Source organism: Microcaecilia unicolor, chromosome 1, assembly GCF_901765095.1.
Source record: "Microcaecilia unicolor chromosome 1, aMicUni1.1, whole genome shotgun sequence".
Classification (NCBI taxonomy): Eukaryota; Metazoa; Chordata; class Amphibia; order Gymnophiona; family Siphonopidae; genus Microcaecilia; species Microcaecilia unicolor.
Window position 1 is genome coordinate 99171480 of NC_044031.1, and position 23605 is coordinate 99195084.

General features: G+C 41.1%; 1 protein-coding gene across 10 annotated transcripts in view; it reads left to right on the forward strand.

Moving 5' to 3' along the window:
- The first annotated feature begins 10200 nt into the window (after nucleotides 1-10200).
- ZNF438 (zinc finger protein 438) overlaps nucleotides 10201-23605 on the forward strand; it is a 35271-nt gene continuing 21866 nt past the window's right edge. For 2 of the 10 annotated variants that reach the window (XM_030199244.1, XM_030199250.1), the window contains exons 1-2: nucleotides 10202-10364; nucleotides 10821-10930. Coding sequence is in view for 8 of the 10 variants with exons in the window: in XM_030199195.1 (XP_030055055.1) it covers nucleotides 10840-10930 (91 nt within the window). In the remaining 2 variants the exon portion in view is untranslated. The other 8 variants (XM_030199195.1, XM_030199225.1, XM_030199200.1 and 5 more) reach the window with 8 other exon arrangements.

The window sequence follows — 23605 nt, forward strand, 5'->3', positions numbered from 1 at the left end:
AAAGAGGGGGAAGAGACGGGAAAGATTGTAGATAGGGTGGCAGAAGGGAGAGAAAAAGAGACTGGGGGGGAGGGTGAAAGAGGGAGTGACACTGAGGCAACAGAGGGAGAGATGTAGGACGGGGGGGGGGGAAATCAGGGGATGATGGAGGAATGAAAGAGAGAGGAGAAGATGGATATGGGAAGGGACAGGGACAGGGACACGGAGGGGTGATGCTGGTTACAAGGAGAGGGATAGTGACACACAGAAGTGATACAGGACAGAGTAAGATAAGGGACCTAGAGGAATGGTGTTGAATATGGAGGGAGGATAGGTTCACTGAGAGGACAAGTACTGAGCATGGAGGGGGGTAGGGACATGGATAGGATAGATAGGGATGCAGAGAAATGATAGATATTGAACACAGAGATGAAATGTCAAAAGGAGAGGATATGCAGAAAAGAAAATGAAAAAAAAACTGAAAAAAAGCAAAAAAGACAATGGGACCAAAGCAATGCTCAGACAACAAAGATAGAATTTTTTTTTTTTTTTCTGAATGTATCAATTGTAATATATCAGCTTTGGGAAATGCGCTTCGCTGATATTTTGTATTTCAGTTTCTTTTTCTATTATTATGACAGGTTTTATATATTTGATTTGGATTCTTTTCACACCTTTTTCAGTAGTAGATCAAGATGAGTTACATTCAGGTACATTAGGTATTTCTCTGTCACTGGAGGGCTCACAATCGAAGGTCCCTGTTTACTACGATGTGCTAATGTTTTTAGCACACACCAAAAATAGAGATCTGGAGTTTCTATTTCTGTTATTATGACAGGTTTTATATATAGCTCTGGAACATGTTTGCTTTTTGCAGGGTTAGTTTAATGGAGCTTTGAAAGGATGTCTCCTTTTCCCCTCCCCCCCCCCCCCAGTGCCCATTACCTTGGGAGAGATGGTGTTATAAGCAGCCCATTCAGTCCTAGCTATGTCACTGCACAGCTATGTGAGTGGGTCTGTGTATGGAGTCTCTTTTGAAACATTTGCCCCTTCCGCCATCCAAGTGCCCCAATGATTTTGCCTCACAGCATACTGGGAGCTGTAATTTTTAATCTGCCTTATTTTGCCTCTTTGGAGAATTTATCTGTTTTCTGCGGAGACAAATGAATTCTCCTGTCACCCCTTTTGTACTCCTTCAGGAGGTGATAATGCCCCTGTTTAAGACTCTGGTGAGACGTTATTTAGAATACTGTGTATAACTCTTGAGACCGCACCTTTGAACAGGATGGAGTTGGTCAAGAAGGCGGCCACTAAAATGGTCAGTGGTCTTCATCATGAAGTGTATGGGGACAGACTTAAAGATCTCAATATGTATACTTTAGAAGAAAGGTGATGGGAGATATGATAGAGACATTTAAATACCTATGTTGCATAAATGCACAGAAGGTGAGTCTCTTTTAATTGAAAGGAAGCTCTGGAACAAGGGGGCATAGGATGAGGATGAAAGGGGATAGACTCAGAAGTAACCTGAGGAAATACTTCTTCATGGAAAGGGTGATGAGTTTGTGGAACAGCCTCCAAATGGAAGTGGTGGAGTTGAAAACAGTATCTGAATTCAAAAGAGCTTGGGACAAGTACATAGGATCTCTAAGGGGCTGATAGGGAGAGTAGCTGGTATGGATGGGAAGACTGGATAGGCCATATGGTCTTTATCTGCCTATATTTTTCTCTGTTTCTATAGAAAGTAGATGTTCCTCATACCTATGTCATGAGAGCTTATTTCCAATTAATTTGTTAATTTTCTTTCACTTAGCAGTAAATTTCATTTTTTGTGGAGCTGACATGGTGCTGTCTCTCTCTCTGTTTTTGAGAAAGTCAGATTCTATTTTCAACAAAACACCAAATGGCTAAATGAGATCGCAATAAGAATACTGATGTGTAGCAGTGAAAGTTACACAGCCACTTTGTGATAAGGGTGCTTAAGGAGCTGTATACTGGCTCCTTTGTGCATCTTTTGGAAAGTGTTTTGGGTTTCTACAGCACCAAATAAATGCAACATTCATTCATTCATTTGCCGGGCTACTTGTAATTCTGGGCTAATTTTCCTGAACTTTGCAGGTGCTAATAAAACCCAGAAGAAAGGTCAAAAACTGAAAGACACAGAAGCAGACCCTGAAAAGATCAGCTTTTTTTTTTCTTACAAGGGACTGCTTAAAATCTCATGCTGTTTGGCAAACATGCTGGATCTCAAATCTTTTATATCTGTTGACAATAAATTAAAAAAAAAAAGGTCACGATCTTCACATTTCTTATACAGTTATTATCGGTAAAATTTGTTAAGACTATCTAGCAAAGATTCATTAGCCACAACTACAGCATGATAAGCCAAAGAAAAGGCAAGGGAACAATAATGTACAGCACAGACAGCTTAAATCTGCATTTAAAGGGCAAATCTATCAAGGGCATCCTGAGCCAGAATCACACCCTGTGTGATACACACCCTCACACTCCTGAGAGATAAGCAAGGATAATAGTGACAATCAGAGAACAACCAAATGTTAGCAAATCTCCAACAACCACCTCATGAAGCACCAGATCAAAAAAAAAAGACAAGCTTATGGGGGATTGCATGTAATATAATGCAAGTGCAAATGCCAACATTTAAATTTGGTTCCTTGATCATACAATATATGACCCTTCTAAAATATGAAGAGTATGTATAATCTGAAGGAATGCCTTGCCTACACCTACTCTGTAGATTTTTATAAGCATGGACTGTAGCAAAATACTGGCCTGGGAGATCTTATTTTTTCAACTCTACCCCAGCCCAGCATCTCTCTGTCATTTATCTCCCTTCCAGTGGCCCATCCTGCCTCATGAAGGTTAAAAAAATATATACAGGGCCTCTGCGCTACTGCTGGGCTCAAGGCCCTGCCCTTAGTTTCTACTTCCTCTTTGTTTCTTCAGGGGCAGTATAGTTTTCATGTACATACCACTGGTTTCTCCCCCCCCCCCCCCCCCCTTCTAACTCTCAGCAGAATTCAGCCCAATAAGGCAATTCGCCTTTGAACATACATTGAACCAAACATATCTGAGAATATGGCCTTTGCTAACATCACTACTTACACGTACGTATATGCCAATTCACATGGGTAAGCCTATTTACATGTACAAATGATGTACAACTATTCCAAAATTATTGCTATAATAAGCAACAGTTAACAGGGAAAAAGTATCAGATGAACTGAGCGTATATCAATGCCAGTACAAGCATTCGGAGGCAGAATAGCTTAGAAACTGCAATTAACCATGTAAATGTGTTTCATGCTATCAGATCTCACTTTGTCAGAGCTCTGCTGCCTTTGTATGATTAGCATAAATGCAGGTGCAAACAGCATTTATGTACTTTGATAGGAAACAGTTGGAGACATCTCACCATGGGACCCAACACATTCAGATTGTGTACATCTGTTCAAATTATGTATCCAAGCCCAAAGACATGAATGCAAGGATAGAAACATCTGTCCCGAGACCATTTGCCATACAACAGATGCTAACATCTTTATTTATGCAAATAGCTTGTGTGATGAGCTGAGCAATGATAGGAAAAAGAAAGTTTGACAGAGATATTTCAAGTGCGGACAAGAGAAATGAAGCTTGCTGCATACATTGGACTTGCTTAGAGCAATAAAGGTCATAGAAACTGAAAGCCAAGTAAATTTTCCCAAATGAGCTTTTTGCAGATATAACCAATTATACTAGCTTTTATCATAAGAGGAGATATCCATGGGACAGTACAGGATATCCCCTAAGTTGGTCTTCATATCTTTATTGTAGCCACAGAAAAATGCCACATGTCAAATGTGTCCAGGTATTTGGCTATTTATGCAAGTCAGGGGTTTTGAAAAAGAGACCTTTGCTCTGAGACTTAGAGGCCCTTTTAGTAAGGCACGGTAGACCTAACGTGGGCATACCGTGTGGTAAAAGGGCACTAGTGTGGGATGTGCTGAGATGTCCCACGGTAATTTGGGCAGCAGCGTGTGCTATTCCCACAGTAAAAAATATTATTTTTTGCCATGGGAGGCATTGGCTACCTCTTTCTGCTTGAGTCCAATATAAATGATGTCTTTTGGTTTTCAAGTCACGTCTTCCCTCTGCACCAGAATATCTAGCTTGTTTTATTATACCTTATGCACCTCAAGGCACCTCTGTTCCTCTGCACCTGGTCCACTTTGGTTGCCCCCTCCCTCTCTTGTCCACCTTGATGTCACTCATTCCACAGTTATCAGTTATGTCGGACCCCAGCTTTGGAATACACTTCCCGCTCCCCTCTGTTCTGAATCATTTTACACAAATTTAAAGCAGCTTTCAAAACCCATCTCTTTATTACAGTTTACGGTTCAAATGCATGTATTATTTCAACTTTTAAAAAAACAACAACTTTGAAATGGCAGTAATTGCAACTGTTTTATTGTAAACTACACGGATCCCATTTTGGCCCTTTGCGGTATATCAAATTTTTGTAGATAAATACATAAATATCTGGGGGAGGAGAGTAGGCATGCCTGCGCTAATCATGTAGCATTGGCACAATACTGTGGGCTACTCGATTAGCACAGTAGCGTGGGAGCCCTTACAGCCACCTATAGCTCCTGGTGCTAATAGCCACACACTAATAGGGAAATTAATACATGACCATTTAAAAAAAGCCATGGCCATTTTAAACCATGCTAGCAAGTGTCCCGAGCACGCAACAAACCCACGCACTAATCACAGCACCGGCCACTTGCTAGCATGCCTTAATAAACGGACCCCTAAAATTGGGAAGAGCCAAAATCACTAAAACTAATGAAAAAGATCACAATTCAGCAAAGAAAAACTTGAAATCACACTCAAATCAACTTTGAATAGCTATCTCTTAAAAAGGTAATTTTTAATAGACTGTGCTTTAGTATATGCTGTATGTGTGTGTATACATACATAAAAGGCAGTTATCCCTCTGTATGCCTGGACACTGCAAGGGAACCGCTCACGAAGAATTTATTGCTTTGGGACCAGGGTCGAGACCAACAGAAGCTGTGATGCAGGAGGCAATTTTATCATACACACTGCACACTGGTTTAAGCCAATAAAGCAGACCACTCCAGGCTGGGTGCTCTAGACCAACAAATTTACTTTAATGTCTGTTTAGACAAGTAACTAGGAGTTTGGAGTCTGTGTCCCCACAGGTTACAAAGAAAGGACTCAGAGACATTCTAGAGAGAAGAAGGGGGGTGGGGGTGGGGGAGTGAGGAATTGAAAGGAGAAGAATCCAAAGATCATTCATCAGGACCATACAAAGCCAGAATTGTGCCTTCTGTGACATGTCTCCTGGTGCCATTGCCCCGCCCACTGTGCTATGGCCAAGAAGAGGAGAAAATAGATAGGGAGCAATTTTGGCACCGCCCACCTCCCTTGTCCCAGGTACAGCCACTCTGCTCACATATCCCGCTGTAGGGCCCTGCCATTCACAGACACCAATTGGAGAGTCACATCTGCTGAAGCTTGGAAACAGAACCGATAGATAAGAAAAGCAGAGAGGCATATGTCTCATTCAAATTTCATTCCTTTACAGAATTCTGCATATTATGTTTTTGTATGCTTTTACCAGTGTGGTTGTGTGACAGAGAATGGTCCAGGTGAGACTTTCCACAGAGATATGGCCCTGATAGTATGAAACTGCCCCTCCTCCAGTCCAATATGGTTCCAGGGACAGAGCGTTGCCTCTGTCCCAATATTTAAGCCTGGAATACAAGTTCTAGCCATCCAGATGTTACATATGTACAATATCCTCTAAAAGAAAATCCTACCAATAGTTTTACCTTTACCCTCTAATAATAAAACTAAGCAAAACATAACTGGGATCTTCACAAAGAGAGAAAGCTCTCATGGACTCACACTATTCTTGAAGTCTTATAAGATATTTTCTCTTACTACTACTCAAACAAGTAAGAATATTCAAATTCTGGTGGCATACCAGTAGCACAAACTCCCTCCATGTTATTTGAGACTTATCACCCACCAGCTCTCTCAACTGAGATTCAGGCAAGAATACAATATCAAAAGAGGCTGATACATACATCAGGAATAACAAAATATAACAGAAATAAAATTTTAAGAAGCATAGCATCATATTCTATTTAATCTTAAACAAATACGAAAAAAAAAATAACTCAGCCCAAATCCACCAGGAGATCATTCCATAATCGAACAGATAAAACAGAAAAGATTAGAAATACACAGCCTGAAATCTCACATTCTTGATCGTAGGAAAGGCCAGAAATAACTGACTACACCTTCTAGAGGTTGCATTAAAGTTTAACATTCTCACCAATTGAGATAAATCTTCTCGGCAAGCACTCATTGAGTTCTTAAAAACTAAACATAACAACTTTAAAATGAATCCGAGCATGTATCGGCGGCCATTGTAACTCCTTTAATAAAGGAGTCACATGATTATTTGCGATTTACAAAAGATTAATCCTGCAGCTGAATGCTGAATTAATTGAATTTTAGAAAGAAACTCAGAGGTTATGCGAAGCCCTTAACATCCAGGCCGTGAGTGCCAGAGACTGGAGGATGGGATGTAGAAGAGACCCCTCGTTCTGTGTGATGAGGGTTGGGGAACATTTCAAGCTCCATGATTCTCGGAACGAGAACTCCAGAAGAGGAAGCCATATCTGCCGGGGTCAGAAAAGAGCAAACAGAATCCTGGTCCCACAGGCCTGCCTGCGCGGCAGCAGAATCTGCCCCATGAGAGATGAGAGGATATGAATACAGAAGACTGTTCCCAAAGGAAGGAGGAAGGCAACCGCTGGTAGCCTGTTGAAGGCCTGGAGCAGAACTGAGGGACAGTGTGATTGACCTGAGTGGCCAAGAGATCCATTGAAGGGGCACCCCACGGGTGGAAGATCTCGCAGACAATGCCTATGTTAAGAGGCCACTCGTGTGGGCGCATGACCTTGCACATGCATAACCTTGCACAATCTGGCAGCCACAGTTGGATTCGTCCGCCAGATGAGTGGCTCTGAGGAGCAGTCCCAAACAGGCTTCCTCCTGACACAGAGGTCAGAATCCGATGACCCCCTGCAGGTTGAGGTACTACATTGCAACGTGATAGTTCATGTGAACGAGTACAAAGTAGCTGAACCGTCTATCACTGAAATCTTGTAGAGCGGACCTGATCACCCGGAGTTCCAAAAGGGTGAGAAGGAGAGCTGTCTCCTGGGCTGACCAAGCATCTTGAGTGTGAGGCCCGGCTAAAGGAATTTCCCACCCTAGGTGGGACGCAGCCACCATCAGCACCCTGCGAGGCTGAAGAATTTGAAAAGGCAGTTCCAGAGTCAAAGTGGACATAGAGTCCCCCAAAGCAGAGAGTAAACAGGCTGTGGAGACTTGTATGACATTGTCCAGGGTCCTTGTGGCCTGACAGCACTAAGAAGCAAGGGTCTACTGGGCAGTTACCACGTGAAAACGAGGCATGGGTGTTATATGGAGACCATATGATTAAACAACTTCAACATCTGCCGAGATACGAACTGCTGATAGGCTCAAACCTGAGTGGGAAGAGCGACAAGAGTGTCTGCCCCCTGCATGGAAAGAAATGCCCGAGCCAGATGAGTATTCAGCAGGATTCCAATGATCTCCAAATGGGAGACAGGAAGCAGAAGAGACTGGGGTTAGTTGAAATGACCCCAGCAGGTCCAACACCCTAAAAGTCCTTTATATGGACTCCTGAGCACCAATTGTCGGCATGCTCTGATCCAGCCAATCGGCCAGAAAGGAAATACATGGACTCTCAGTCAGCTCAGAGACGCTGCAAAGTATCCCTAGACACTTGGTGAATACCCTGGGAGTTGACGTGAGGCCAAAAGGCAGCAAAAGGTACTAGAAGTGGAATGCCCCCAGGCGAAATCGAAGATACTTCTCGTGCATAAAGATCCTTCAACTGCAGAGTACAGAGCCAATCATGGCCCTGAACCATGGAGAGTGAGGTGCTCAGGGAAATCATAGTGAACTTTTCTGTGATCAGAAAGCTGAAAAGGGCCCTTAGATCCAGAATGGAATGAATCTCCTATGCCTTCAGAGGCACAAGGAAGAACCTGGAATAGAATCGCAGCCCTGTTCCCCTGGTGATACGGACTTGACCGCAGGGACCAACAAAAGGGTGGAGTGTTCTTCTGCAAGGAGCTGCTTGTGAGTTGCTCTCGGCGGGCAATTCTTCGGCCTGCGGCCTGTCCCGAAGAATTGTAACCTTCCTGTGCTAACCAGTTAGCGCATGGTAATATAGCAGCACTGATTAGCATAGGAATGCCCACTCTCAGTCCTTGTAATCCAAAAAAATGTGGTCTCAAAATCTCTACATTCAAAGGAACTCCATATATAAACATCCACTCAAGAAGTTCCCTTAGAATCACTATAACAGTAATATTTTTAAAGGACCGTCAAAAGGTGAAAAGAGTTCAACTCTTGGTTGTATCCTGACTGTTTTTACACACCTCTTATCGTCATCAGTCCAGTTTTGTTCAACTTATATAAAACAGTTTTCATATCTTCTATTGCATAAGTAGCTCAAATTTTGTAATTCCACTTATCATAGGAAACTGCGCTTGTATTCTCTCATATTGGTTCACAGAAACTCAAACTGCTTGATTGCAGTAACCCACTCCGACATAGTGCTACGTTTCACTAGTTCAGCTGCATCAGGGATTCAGGGTTTCATTTAGTATTACTTTAGGAGCATACATCTGGTATCATCAGATTTCATCTCTACTCTCAGTCCTGACATGCTCCCTCAAAAAATTATATTAAAAATATTTTTTAGTGTAGTTAGCACACACATATTTATTTATTTGTTACATTTGTAACCCACATTTTCCCACCTATTTGCAGGTTCAATGTGGCTTACATAGTACCGTAAAGGCGTTCGCCAATTCCAGTATGAACAAATACAGTAATGCTGTGGTAGAATAAGGTTCGTGTGTACAGACCCATTAGGGAATCGTAGAGCACTTACTGCAGGACGCTCGAGTGTTGTCTCATGGTATGCCATTTTAAGGTGCATTAGGTGTGTGTTAGCACCTAGTGCAGTTTAGTAAAAGAGCCCCTAAATAAATAAGGGGTCCTTTTACTAGGCTGTGGCAAAAAGTGGCCTTAGTGCGCCCTTGTGCAGGCTTTTCCCACACACCAAGGCATGTGCTAACAAATGAGTGTATTTTAAGACAGATATATAATGGGCAGCATGCCATTTAGCACACACTAAATCCATTAGTGTACCTTTGTAAAAGGACCCCTAAATAAACTATATGGATCCACTGGATAGGGATTTTATCCACTTCCACAGAGAGGTTCTCCACCCGCAGAGGAAGGAAAAGAGGCAGTGGTACCCAGCTGGTAAAGAAAAAAAAAAAAAAAGGAAAAAGTTGCTCCAATGCACAGTTCATCCAGATCCCTTCCTGATCCAATTTTTCTCCACTGAGTGGAGTCCACTCCCACTCCCACTCCCACAGCGAAGTCCTCTACGAATGTAAACGTCTCCAAACAGAAACAAGCAGATGTGGTGATGCTTATTCAAGGTGGAAATTATGAGATCCGGAGGCAGCAGCTTCCACTTATTTCATTACAGCAGTTAATTTACCCATAAAATTTAAAATTCTCTTTTTGGGGTTACTCTTCAATCATTCCATTTTTTTTAACGCAACCACGAAAACAGGCGAACTCGGAGGGGGGTGGAATATGTATCAAATAACCCTGCTACTCTGTGCCTCTCTAATACATGTTTGAAATATTTTTCCCACAATTTACATATTTCACTTACGCTACTTCGAAATTATTCTCTGTGAAAATCACAGCATAAAATCCCCAATATGGCTAGTAAAAAGCCATTACAATTTTGGTAACTGGCTCATTTCACTATAATCTAGAAACCAAAAATAAATACATAAATAAAATCTTCAACGAAGTAAACTGTTTCCCTTTAGGGCGGATACCATTTAATACTAAAAGGTCATCAAAATTCCTTCAGCGGTTCTGCAAGTTTCATCTGCAGTGTCTACTCTCGCTCACTCCTCAGGACAACAGGACAAGCAAGCTCATCACCTGGCACAAAACAGCATGAGCGCGCGTCGCTGCTCGGGCACAAAGCGTGAACGTGGAAATAGAGGAGAAGTTCTTCTCGCGATGTTTTCGCCTCGAGGCACGCGGGAGCTGCGTCACCACTGTGTAGTGCCTAGTGGGGGTGCGCTGCTGCGCACTGTAGTGGCAGCGAAGGGGGACGGCGCGCGTTGGCGTAGCAGTAGTGCAGCCGACATCTCTTGGTGAAGGAAAGCGCGACCGCTGAGGTGCATGTGAGTCGTGTGACTTGTCTGCTGTCGCTGGCAGGGAAGAAAGACCCGTGGTGAGAGGAATGAGTTGTCAGTGGGAGGAACTGCAGTTTCAGCCGCCGCCGTTGCCTCCTCCTTCCGGCCCGGGAGCGCTCTCTCGGCTCCCTCCAGTGGCATGTAGTGTGTGAGCCTTCTGCCCATTTGTCCAAATCAAACGTCGCCTTTCACCTGCTGTCGTGAGTCAGCGAGAACAGGGCCTCAGTATTTCCTCCTTTTCAACCCTTCCCCCATTCAGTGTTGAGGGGGAAAATATATATATACACACACACACACATATATATATATATATATATATATATATACACAATTTTTTAAAATTGTGTTATTGGAAAAAATATCATTTCATGCTATTTCTAATCGTTTCACTTGCCTTAAAACTTTAGTTTTAAAATTGTCCTAAATCCATTTTTTTTTTTGCAGTTTTTGTTTCTTTTTTTGCATGTTACTCCTACAGAGAAACTGTGTGGCTCAAAAAGCAATGCTGGATCAGGAAGCACAAGAAAGTTTTGCTGCAAAGACAGCATCCCCAGGTATATGATATGTTTTAAGTTATAAATGTTTTGTATGTCATTTATTGTACTATAGACAGCTTTGTAAATGACATTAAAAAATACAGGGAGACCCAACCTAAAGGGATTGGACAAAATGCAACTAAAGTTTTATGTTCTACAGGTGCTAGAGAGCCAGTTCAAGGATATCTTATTAATCTTTGGGCCCTATTTACTAAACTGCATTATAGGAGCGTTAGCATCTTTAACACGTGTTAACCGTGTAGGCACCTACAATATCCCTATAGGTGCCTACATGGTTAACGAACGTGCTAATTGTGCATTAAAATTAATAATGTGCCTTAGTAAACAGGGGCCTTTGTATCTTCTACCCTAAGCAATAGGCCAATGTGGAAATTTAATGGAAAAGCAATTGCCTGAAGTAAAAACCAAATTTAAGTAGATTTTAAAAACATGATGAGTAGGGGTGTTACTGAGTGGACCAGAAATATAATGGCCCATTTCCTGTTATCCTTCTTTTAGTTAAGTCTCTTGCTTTATGTTCAGAAGCAGCCTTGAAGGAAGGGGCAACACTGTGCACCAATCAGAAGCGAGATCTCGGGGTAATCATATCTGATTATTTTAAGGTTAACAAAATAGTGGCCGGAACCAGAGGAATGCTAGTGTGTACACTATTGCTAACAAAACAAATTGGGGAGGTATGCAGGGACATGATTTCAGAAACACTTATTCAATATAGATTTGTAGATGGGTATGATGGTTTTATGCATTGTCCCTCCTTGCTATCTTTAACTGTTAAATTCATATCACTTTTAGAAGTAGGGTTTTTTTCTGAATGAAGTCATCCTAACTATATAATTATACAGCTTTATGACTTTAAAAGATTTTCTGTTCTCACTTTCCAAAGGTCATTCAAAGCAAATAAAACCATAAAATACAATTGCATATCGATACCTTACCTAGCTTTGGCAAACTTTTCTTTAACATGTAGAAAATAATAGCAAATAAAGACCATATGTTTTTTATGTATTCTGCCCCCTCTATACCTATTAAAAGCTGTATAATCCCTTTCTGTCCCAGCTAGGTCCTCTTGTCCCACACCTTCTTAAAATTAGATACTATCCTCATTTCCACCACTTCCACTGGGAAGCTGTTCCATGCATCCAGCTCTTGTTCAGTAATGAAAAATCTCTTTCGATTACTCCAGAGTCCACCCCCTTTATTCTCATCCTATGACCCTCTTGTTCCAGAGCTTTCTTTCACTTGAGAGGACAATCTGCTATGCATACTGGAGTAGTATTTAAATGATTTCATTAAACATAAGAACATAAGAGTAGCCATACTGGGTCAGACCAATGATCCATCTAGCCCAGTATCCTGTTTTCCGAACAGTGGCCAAGCCATAGCACAAGTACCTGGCAGAAATCCAAATCATGGCAACACTCCATACTACAAATCCCAGGGCAAGCAGTTGCTTCCCATGTCTGTCTCAATAGCAGACTATGGACTTTCCTCTAGGAATTTATCCAAATCTTTTTTAAACCCAGATAAGCTAACTGCTGTTACCACATCCTCCGGCATTGAGTTCCGGAGCGTAACTATTCGTTGAGTGAAAAAATATTTCCTCCTATTTGTTTTAAAAGTATTTCCATATAACTTCCTCGAGTGTCCCCTAGCCTTTGTACTTTTGGAACGAGTAAAAAATAATTTACTTCTACTCATTCTACACCACTCGATTTTGTAGACCTCAATCATGTCTCCCCTCATCCGTCTCTTCCAAGCTGAAGAGCCCTAACCTCTTTAGCCTTTCCTCATACGAGAGGAGTTGAGTCCCTTTTATCATTTTAGTCGCTCTTTTTGAACCTTTTCTAATTCTGCTATATCTTTTTTTTAAGATACAGTGACCAGAACTGAACGCAATTCTCAAGGTGTGGACGCACCATGGAGTGATACAAAAGCATTATAGTATTTTTGGTCTTATTCGCCATCCCTTTCCTAATAATTCCTAGCTTTTTTCCTTCCCCCAAAGTATACATATTATGACCTTTAAGTCTGTCCTTGTATGCTTTATGAAGAAGACTACTGATCATTTTAGTACCTGCCCCCTAGACAGACTTCATCCTGTTTTTTTTTTGAATGCGTGGTTTCCATAGTTGCACAGAGTATTCCGAATGAGGTCTCAACAGTCTTACGCAGTGGCAGAATCATCTCTTTTTTTCTTTGCTGGTCATTCATCTCCCTGAACACTCAAGCATCATCCTTGCTTTTACAGTCAATTTTTCTGCCTGTGTGGCTACTTTATGATCATAGGTATAGTACCTGAATGTATGCTGCTTTAATTGCTTTTGGGCATGCAGGTGGTATATAACAAATCAGATTAAATTTTCTCCGATGTCTTTTTCCAATTAACACTTACTCTTCTTTTGAGTACAGAAGTTCTTCACCTCTCATACCGTACCATTTGACTTAGGTTGTGCAGCACATAAACAATACTGCATTTTTTTTTTAGCATTAAATGTTAGTTCCCAGACTTTAGATCATTCCTCAATCTTCACCAGACTGCTAGCATAACATTTCAAAATTTACAAATTCCACAAATCTGCTGGACAACACTTTAGTCAGCTGTAATCCCAAGCTACATGGTGCCAATGGAACTAAAACAATCACAACTGTGTTAGGGAGATTGTACCTGTACATTATCAATAGAAATCAAACAAAATAAAAGATGGAAAAGAAATTAAGATGATACCTTTTTTATTGGACATAACTTAATACATTTCTTGATTAGCTTTTGAAGGTTGCCGTTCTTCGTCAGATCGGAAATAAGCAAATGTGCTAGCTGATAGTGTATATAAGTGAAAACATTCAAGCGTTACTATGACAGTCTGACAGGGTGGGAGGATGGGGGTGGGTAGGAGGTATGCATGGGGACATCAAAGCATATCATTGATATTCTAACAGGATGGGTGTGGATAGGTGAGGGATGGAGAGAAATACAGCTTTATGGTTTATAATGGGCTAGGAACCCCAGATCCTTGTTAAGTCCTTTCTGTTGGGTGTTAAAATATTCAATCACCCAACAGAAAGGACTTAACAAGGAGGGCAGTCACCTTTTTGATCATGACAGCTTCCATGCACTCATTCTTTCATTGTTTACTTCAGGATTATTGCAATATCATTTATGTAGGTTTACCACACACCGCATTACAAAAACCTGCTATAAAATTGCTTTGTCACGCTCATCATACAGATCACACAACCTCATTATTGAAGCATCATCACTGGGCTACCTGTTGACTATCAGATCACTTACAAAATCGTGGTGTTTACATTTAAGACTTTCGGGGTAGGTGTCCCCGATTTATCTCTCTTGTCTTACAATCTATCCCCAACTCACCTGCTAGGGTCCTTTGCTCTTTAAATTATCACTGCCTAGTGCTGCCTAGCCCTACGTTTGCACATTTTAGAAATGACTAGACACTTTCTTTTTCATCTCCACCCACATCTGTAGTAACCTCCCCTTCTCCCTTTGTAATGACTGGCTGATCAGAAGCACCAGCCAGAGTGTGGAGTTTTTAATTTTCCCCTCTGTGTTTTGCTGCTCTTTGTATGATTGTATATCTTTCCTCTTATTAAATGGAGTTCCTTTCCTAAATGTATTTTTAGCCTATACTGTACTCTGCTCTGCCCTGACAGAGCAGTTTAGTAAATTCCAGTAAACTATACTTAGAGTGCAAAAATATTTTCTCCTTTTGGAAATTCATGGACTGTCCCTAGTCTTTTTTACTTTTTGAAAGACAAGATTAAACAACTGATACATACTTAAACATTCAACTCCATACAGGATTTTTGTTTTGTCCCCATATTCATGGAAGCAGGGTGCACATTGTTATGTATATATTTTTATGAGTATTATTTATATTCAGTTGCATTGTCTGTATAGTTAGCAAAGTGTATTAGGGTTCCTATCCCTGTAGTTTGCAGTATCCTGTGATTTACTCCTTGTGAGCTTTCCCCATTGGCTCTTAGTTCTGAACTATGGCCAGCCATTCCTCTGCCTCTACGGGCTGTGTGAGTTTTTTCAGTCTTCCTAGCACAGTGTTTCCCAACTTCTTCAAGCCGAGTACCCCCCTAAGCGCTGAAAATAAATACGTTGCAATAATTTCAATCGAGTACCACCAAGCTCTTATCAGCTCTGTTATTTGTACATTCCAAAAACTGACATTTTAAAATCACAAAATGGAAAATGAAGGGTTTGATATTTTAAAACGATTTAACCCACCAGAAATGGCTCCTGACCAGTTAAATTGTTTGTTCGGGGCTAACCAGTCATTTTCAGTGGCACTTAACCAATTAGTACTGCTGAAAATGACCAGTTAGTGCTTAAAGCAAAGCCTCTGTTGATAGATTGTGAGTGGGAGGAACAGGGAGCAGCAGCAGAAAATGGGCATTTATGTTGGCTGGTTTGCACACTGCCATGTACCCTCTGCTTATGTGTCGTGTACCCCTTGGGGTACATGCACGTATTGGGAACCTCTGTCCTAGCATACCTTTATGATAAGCAGCTGTTCTAGGGGCTGATCCTTAATCTATTGTAATTCCATCAAAATTCTTCACCTTTCCCCAGGTCATTTTCCCCTTTGTGTATTACAACTTTTCCTCTCAGCTGGGCTGAGGTTCTGGCCATCTCTTGCCTCTGAGGTGGCTAGATATGGACTCTATGCAGAAGGCAGCAATTCTGTCCAAGCAACTGAACTGTAATTTTTTTTTTCTTTTACATTAAAGAAGAGTTGGATTAAGAATTGAGAGTCTATTGGTAAAGTTTTTACTTGGGAATGGTTTAGCTGGCTGTTGAAGCTTTGCCACCTCACCTAGCCTAGAGCAGCACAATTTTATAGACCTCTATTATATCTCCTTTCAGGGCTTCCTTCTCCAAGCTTAAGAGTCCTAACCTCGGTGGTGCTGGATTCGGCTCGCACTGGTACACAAGAGCTATTTATTAGTTTTTTAAAAGAATTTTGGGAGCCAGTTGATAAAATAGCTACTTTAACAACCGGCTCCCAAAATTTGGGCTCGTCGTGCCTCCTCTTGGCATTCTCCTTCCCTGTGGCGCAGCACCTCTTCTTCTTGCAGTAATTAACTTTTTTTTGAAGCAGTACTAGTCCAGCACCATCAGAAAAACCAGGCTGCTTCAGCCAATCCCAGGGGCTTTCCTTCAGTATTTCTCACCCCCTACGGTTTGCACTTTCTACATTAAATTTCATGTTCCATTTCGATGTTTAGTCCTGCTAGCCTCCCAAGGTCTTGCTGCAATTTCACATAGTCCGCACACGATTTAATACTTTGAAAAGTTTAGTGTTTGCAAATTTGATCACCTCAGTCTTTCCCATTTCCAGATTATTTGTAAATATGTTTGTCCATTGTCTGTTTCTATAGACTTAGCTGCATCACAAAGTTTCTCCTCCTTTTTCCATCCATGAACTGTTGACTCATTAACTGCTAGTTCACTAGCCACTTGGGTCTGCAGGACTCCAGATTAGATTCTATTGAACGCAGCAAATTTTTCTTCTAAACTATACATTTTACATTTGAGGTTTCTGACATTTCTTTGACCCAAGGAGGTTTGATTGAGATATGAGATGGTGAGCTGTGCTCAGTGGGTGGAGATGGCTTCGGCATTACAACATCACACCATTTCCTGCTAATCAAATTGGGAGCCACGCTTACATCGCGTTATAAACAGATTCGCATTATACCGGATTGCGTTATAATGGGGTTGAGCTGTCTTTGCGTGTTAAGTAAGCCATGTGCGTTTGTCCCTCTGAGTAGCCCTACACCAAATCTATCCCTGGTCCTGCTAAAGTATTTTTTCTTTAAAAAAAAATGGGACAGAACTAACTAAGGAGGCACTTATACAGCATTAGTTCATACAATTCGAGAAGGGGATTTCTAACGAGGGGCAGAGGGTACTATCCCAGGAGCATATGGAGACAGATATTCCTATTTTTAATTTTATCTATGTATTAAGTGGGACAGACAGAAGTTTTGAAAAAAGGCCTATCCTATGTACCCACTGATAAATATGATCGCTTTCAAATATGCATTGATGTCTACAAGTTTGTTAGGAAATTAGAAATTGACCATTTTTTTTTTTCAAAACCAAGCCTAATACTATAGATTTGTCAGTTGTTAAAGGATCATCAAAATGAATACCTCCAGGTGAAATGGATCCACTTATTTTTACTTTCAACAAGTGTGTATTAAAAGATGTTGAGCGATTGAAAACCAAGAAGAAACAAAGATTTTTTTTTACATGAAAAGGGAAGAGAAAACAGCTAATAATGCACTTACACACAATCATAATGTAGTTATGCCGGCCAATAAAGGAGGTGGAATTGTGGTGATGGACCACACATATGTTGAAGAAATGGAGAGACATATTTTTGACAATGAATAATTAGAAAAAGATCACACATAATCTGAAGAAGGAAATTTAAAGATGTGGTTGATTTTGCTGTCAAGGCTATACATCACACAAAAAGAGTTCATACTTGAACAATCCACAAATTCACCATCAACCCTCCTTGAAGACTGATTATTTTGGCAAATGGATCCCTGTTGGAGCTTCTCTCTGACTTTGTGGATGTTTTCCTTAAACCATTAGTTTCCAAGATTAAATCATGGGTGCGTGATTCCACACGCATGATTATTACATTCTTTTGATGGCGAACTAACTTGACATCTATCTGATAACTCTGGACATAGAATCCCTTTATACAAATATTCTGCACTTCATATCAGAGACTCCTGATATTCTGACAGCCACCTAGGCCTTGACAAAGAATTATTTTTGCTTTGGAAAAAGATTCTTCCAGCAAATTAAAGGCACCATTATGGGTGCATCCATGGCGCCCGATTTATCAAATATTTATGTTGTGAATTTTGAAAATCTTTCCTTGGAAGCATATCCCTTTATGGACAAAATCTGGATGTATTGTAGATATATAGATATGACTGAATGAATGCTTTTTATGAGTGGATTAACATGAGAAATCCTAATCTCAAATTTAAAATGCAGCATGATTTTAACAAATCATTTTTGAACATTCGTATTAAAAAGCAGCATATAGTTTAGTGACCATTGTTTTCACACATCTGAAGACCGGAATAAATATCTCCACTATAAGAGCTCTCATCCATGGGGCCTAAAGAAGAACTTGGCCTTTTTGCCAATTCCTTAGGCTTAAATGTCTGTGTTCAGACTTTAATGAATTTAAGCAAAAGGCCTCCATGATGGCATGAAGATTTCAACACGGAGGCTACACAGCAAACTGTATTCAGGAAGGCCTGAATAAAGCAAGAGCTAAGAATCATGAAGAATTGCTGGAAGAAAAGAGTGAAAACAAAATCTGATATTCATACTTATCTAGTGACATTAGGAAGAACATTTGAAAACAATGGCCATATTTTAGAAAGTTATGAATTTTTTATAGCCAGGAGTCTAGTAATTGCGTATTCTAGAAGCAAAAATTAGGATAGATTAGTTACATCAGCTGTACCAGAATCTGTCTCCCCCCCCCCCCCCCCCCCCCACCCAACCTTCTTAGGCCAAATAAGTTGGGGAAAGTGTTTGTTTGTCAATAAGCACTAGATATTTCTTGTTTTAAAGATTCACAGATCAATAAAACATTCAAGCTTTTTCATAACTCAGACTGTAATACATCACAAGTAGTGTATGTAATTGTGTCCCTGCAATTTAGTTCATGTAGGAGAAATGAAGAATTATTATAAGTGCTCCATTTCTACAACATTGGTTAGAAAAGGGATACTCCATCTTAGGTTTTTTGTTCTTAAGGTTGTTGTCAGGAGCAGAAGTGATGGTATTGATATAATACTGTTAAGCTTTTCATCTTTTAATTAAATTCAGTCCATCCTTTTGATTTGAATCGTGAAATAGAGTTTAGATACTTCCTCTGACCTTTTCTATCCTTAGGTGCCATTGTTCTCCCAGCATTTCAGCTTCCATGTTCTTCTTTTTTTATTTTCCTTTTCCTTTTTTTGTTCTTTTTCCTTTTTTCCCTTTTTCTTTTTTCCCCCTCATTTTCCCTGTCCTCCCCCTTTTTTTCTTGTTCTTTAGCCTTGAGTTAGTTTGTTTTTATCTGTGCCTTGTTTTTTGAGAGTCAGTTCTTCATATTTGTCATTAATTTTTTATCTGTTTTGTCATTTTTCTATAGAGTTTTTGTCACTGATTGTTTTCAAAGCACAATAGTTTTTTTATATTTCACATCACTGAGTCATTCTGTTTTAGCCTCATTCACAAGTTAACCAGTACACTTCATGCTGTTTTTTCAAAGGTCGTTACAGGGTTTTATTTATTGATTGTTTATATCTTCCTCATCACTGAGTCACTCATCTTATTAACACTTGTCAGTTATGCACACTTCATGCTGGTTTCAAAGATGCACAGAAAAGCGGGGAGAGTCAGCTCAGCCACATCTTTGCAGAAGATTCTGCACAGCTAACAGCAATATATGTGAAGGCCTATACCTTGGCTTTCAAAAGAGCACAGTCACAATTGGAGCCTTCTTCCGTTTCCCAATACGTCATTTTTTTTAGAAGAGTCATCCGATTCTGAACCATCACATTCCTCCACACCAGTGTCTCGCTCACCCAAAAGAAGCAAGCCTAAGGCAAAGCACACCACACATATACGGATGCACTACCATTGACTCTCACTTTGGGAAAGCACACAAAGGGAAACGCTTCATTTCAACCACAGACTCTGATGCTACCTAGGAACTGGGCTCAGATAAGTTGAGCAGTTATGCCCACCAAAACACCCTGTGATTAAGCAAGAGTCATCTGATCAGCCACATTCCATGCCTGACCGACATTCCCCAGCACACAGCCAGCCACAAGCATCTACTGCCAGCACACTAGAAACTTCAGAAAGGGAAGATCTAGCAACATACATGGTGCGTAAAAAGATGGTGAATATGGGGCTTTACCAGTTCAATGACTACCCAGGAAAGAGTAGAGTGTGCAAATTTAAAGGATGCCACAGTATTTATGAAGCCCACTCCCAATGCAAGAGATGAACCTGATACTAAAGTGGCTGGGAACTGAGTCAGCCAATTGTGTAAAGAGATTACCAGATGCATATTTGCATGACTCCTCAAGAGGTTTGAAAGAATGACTTGACCAACGCTATGGCAGCCCAGAAGCTATCCACCAGGTACTGATGAAAAGCATAAGGAGTTACCCGAAGGTGACAAGTCAGAAGAATTAGGAGATTTCTTCCAGGAACTGGAAGCACTTAAAGCTTATCTGAACCTTCCTGGCCTGAACTATTTGGATCCAGCTTGGGGCATAAATGAGATTATATCCAAGCAGCTATATGACATAAGAGAAAAATGGTCATCAGTGGGCACCAAATATAAAGAAGACCACCAAGAGAGGTTTCCTTCCTTTACAGTCTTTGTGAAGTTCATCCGAGATTTAGCAAAAAAGGAGAAATGACCCCAGCTTCATGTTTGATGTACCTGAAGCAGTCAATGCAGGCTGATTCCCGAGTGAAAGGCCAGCCAAGAAGTACTGCAATACCAAGAAGCTTTTAGCTGTACATATGTTGGAGGTGTCACACACACAGCAATCCCACCAACTGATCGCCATCCTACTACAGAGAAAGTAGAGGATTCCGACAGTGTCCTATATATAAGAAACCTCATCCTCAAGAATTGTAGAGGGTTTAGGGAGAAACCTTTAAGAGAATGTAAAGATCTGTTCAAATTGTACAGAATGTGCTACAAATGTTGCTCTTCAAGCACATGGATAAAGGCTGTAAAGTAGCCATTAAATGTATGGAGTGCAATAGTGACCAGCATGTCAGTGCTTTACAGCCTGACAAGAGAGAGCCTACATCAACAGGAACTCCAGCCCCAGAGTCAAGCCATGGCAGGCAGAAGGAGATAGAGCAAGCATTACCACCAAACGTTACTCCAAACTGTACACAGGTGTGCAGAGGAGGCCGCAGTGGATGGTCATGCACCAAGATTTGTGTAGCTAAAGTGTACTCGAAAGAGCAACCAGAAAAGGCAGTAAAGATGTATGTCATCATAGATGATCAGAGTAACCAGTCCCTGGCAAAGACAGAGTTCTTTGATCAATTTGACATCCATAGAGCTCCCATTACTTCAAGACCTGTACAGGGTGGACGAAGGATAGGGAGATGAGCAAATGGATACGTGTTAAAAGTGGTGGATGGTAGCAACAAAACCGGTCTACCGACACATTGAATGTAATCAGATACCTGATAACCGATAAATTCCTACACCAGAGGCTGCACCACACTGTCATCTCCAACCTATAGTGGAATATCTACAGCCTTTGTACCCAAATGCCAAAATCTTACTCTTCTTGGGAAGAGATGCACCAACATTGATCAGATACCTCCTGGTACCCCATATGCCTACCGACTTGCCCAGGGATGGGTGATAGTAGGTTACATCTGCCTTAACAGACTGAGGAGACCAAATGTAGATGCCTTGGAAAATGGGCACACCAACTTTTCAAGCCTTGTCATAACCATCTGCACATGAAGGAAGTTTACAGCTGGGGAGAACCAGAACCCAGCTCAACCATTTGTCAGGACATCTCTCCACCAGATTTGAGAGCACATCTGGGGAACTCAGTGTTCCAAGTCACCAAGGATGAAGACAAACCAACTCAGTAGAGGACCAGAGTTTTTGAGAATTATGAATAAGGAATTCTACAAGGACAAGTCCAATAGCTGGGTGGCTCCGCTACCATTCCGGACACCTAGAACACAACTACCGTATTTTTCGGACTATAAGACACACTTTTTTCCCCCAAAATTTGGGAGGAAAATGGGGGGTGCGTCTTATAGTCCGAAGCTAGCGAGTTTTGGATCGCCGTCCCGTACTTACGCGATGCCATGTTCCGTGGTGGTCTAGTGACGTCGGGGCAGGAAAGAGCCCCCTCTTTCCTGCCCATCGCGCTGCTCTCCGTGCTCCTCACTGCTTCCTGACGGTCTCGGCGATATTCAAAATGGCTGCCGAGATTCTCGGCGGCCATTTTGAATCTCGCCGAGACCGTCAGGAAGCAGTGAGGAGCACGGAGAGCAGCGCGATGGGCAGGAAAGAGGGGGCTCTTTCCTGCCCCGACGTCACTAGACCACCACGGAACATGGCATCGTGTAAGTACGGGACGGCGGTCCAAAACTCGGACAAGACGCACCGGAGCACCTAGGTTTTAGAGGAGGGAAAAAGGAAAAAAAAAATTTTCCTATTTCCCTCCTCTAAAACCTAGGTGCGTTTTATAGTCCGAAAAATACGGTACCTAACAGAGAGCAAGCTCTCTCTCTTCTCACTTCATTGCAGCAGACTCTGAGAAGGAAACAAACAGAAAATAGCACTTTACAACATTCATGCAGAACATGATGGATAATGGCCATGCAGAGCCATTAAGACGACAAAGAATGTTGGTACTTACCTACCTTTGGTGTGTATCATCCACAGAAACCAGGCCAGATCAGGATTGTGTTTGATTCTAGTGCTCAATTTAAAGGAATCTCACTCAACAATGTTCTGCTTTCTGGGCCTGACATGATTAACAGCCTATTAGGAATCTTGATTTGCTTCCAAAAGGACCCTATTGCCATAACAGCAGATAATCCAGCTTTGTCGTACATCTAGACTACAGAAATTACTTGAGATTCCTGTTTACTGTGACAGTGACATCAACCATCTCTCCAAATCATTCCCTATTTATTTTCACCCCTTATTCCCCTCTGAGCATTACAGCTTTTCCTCTCCGCTGTGCTGAGGTTCTGGCCAACTCCTTGCCTCTGGGGCTAAATGCAGACTGTGTTAAGCAACTGCCACTCCTGACTCTTCCCCCAGTGGTTCATCTAAAAAAATGTTCTAACTCCATCTTCGAAGATGGCAAACAATGCCTTATTTTAAGAATTTTTTATCGTAAAATCTGCCATATCTTTTGCAAAAGGAAGATTCTTATTGCTAGCCAGTAGCTCCTGTGTATTACAGAAACTCTTCACCATCTTATACAACTTTTTAACATTTAGCAATTCACTTTCTATATAGGACATATAGTAGTCGTTTCGCTGCCTTGATTTTTTTTTTGTATAGTCCTTTACTGCACTTCTCCAAACCTTTTTGGAATCGTCAGACTGAACCTTTTGCCATTTCCATTCTAGTCTCCTACAAGATCTGAGGTGAACCAAGGAGATTTTGTCTTCAACAGATATTTTTTTTTCATCTTAGTAGAGGCAATTTCATCCAACACCTCTCTGCTTAAAACATCCCAAAATTCCAAAAGAATAATATTAAGCTCTTCCAGAGGATTCAATCTAGCCATCGCCCTAGTCTGAAACGATTGCACATCTATTTTACCACTAGACTTGCAGCTTTTACCTTGGGTACAATATTTATCTCCCCCCCCCCCCCCCCCCACCCAAAAAACATACCCTTTCTCACTAATGTCATTTAAAAACTAGTCTTTATGGTCAGACCAAGGAACTAATGCCCAGAAACAATCTTTCATCAACAGATTATCTCCTAATAAAAATCTATATGCCAGCATATCTAATTGATGACCTTTGGAATGAGTGGAAGGAGCAGTTGGAAAATTAAAACCTAATGATGTTTAAAAAAAAAT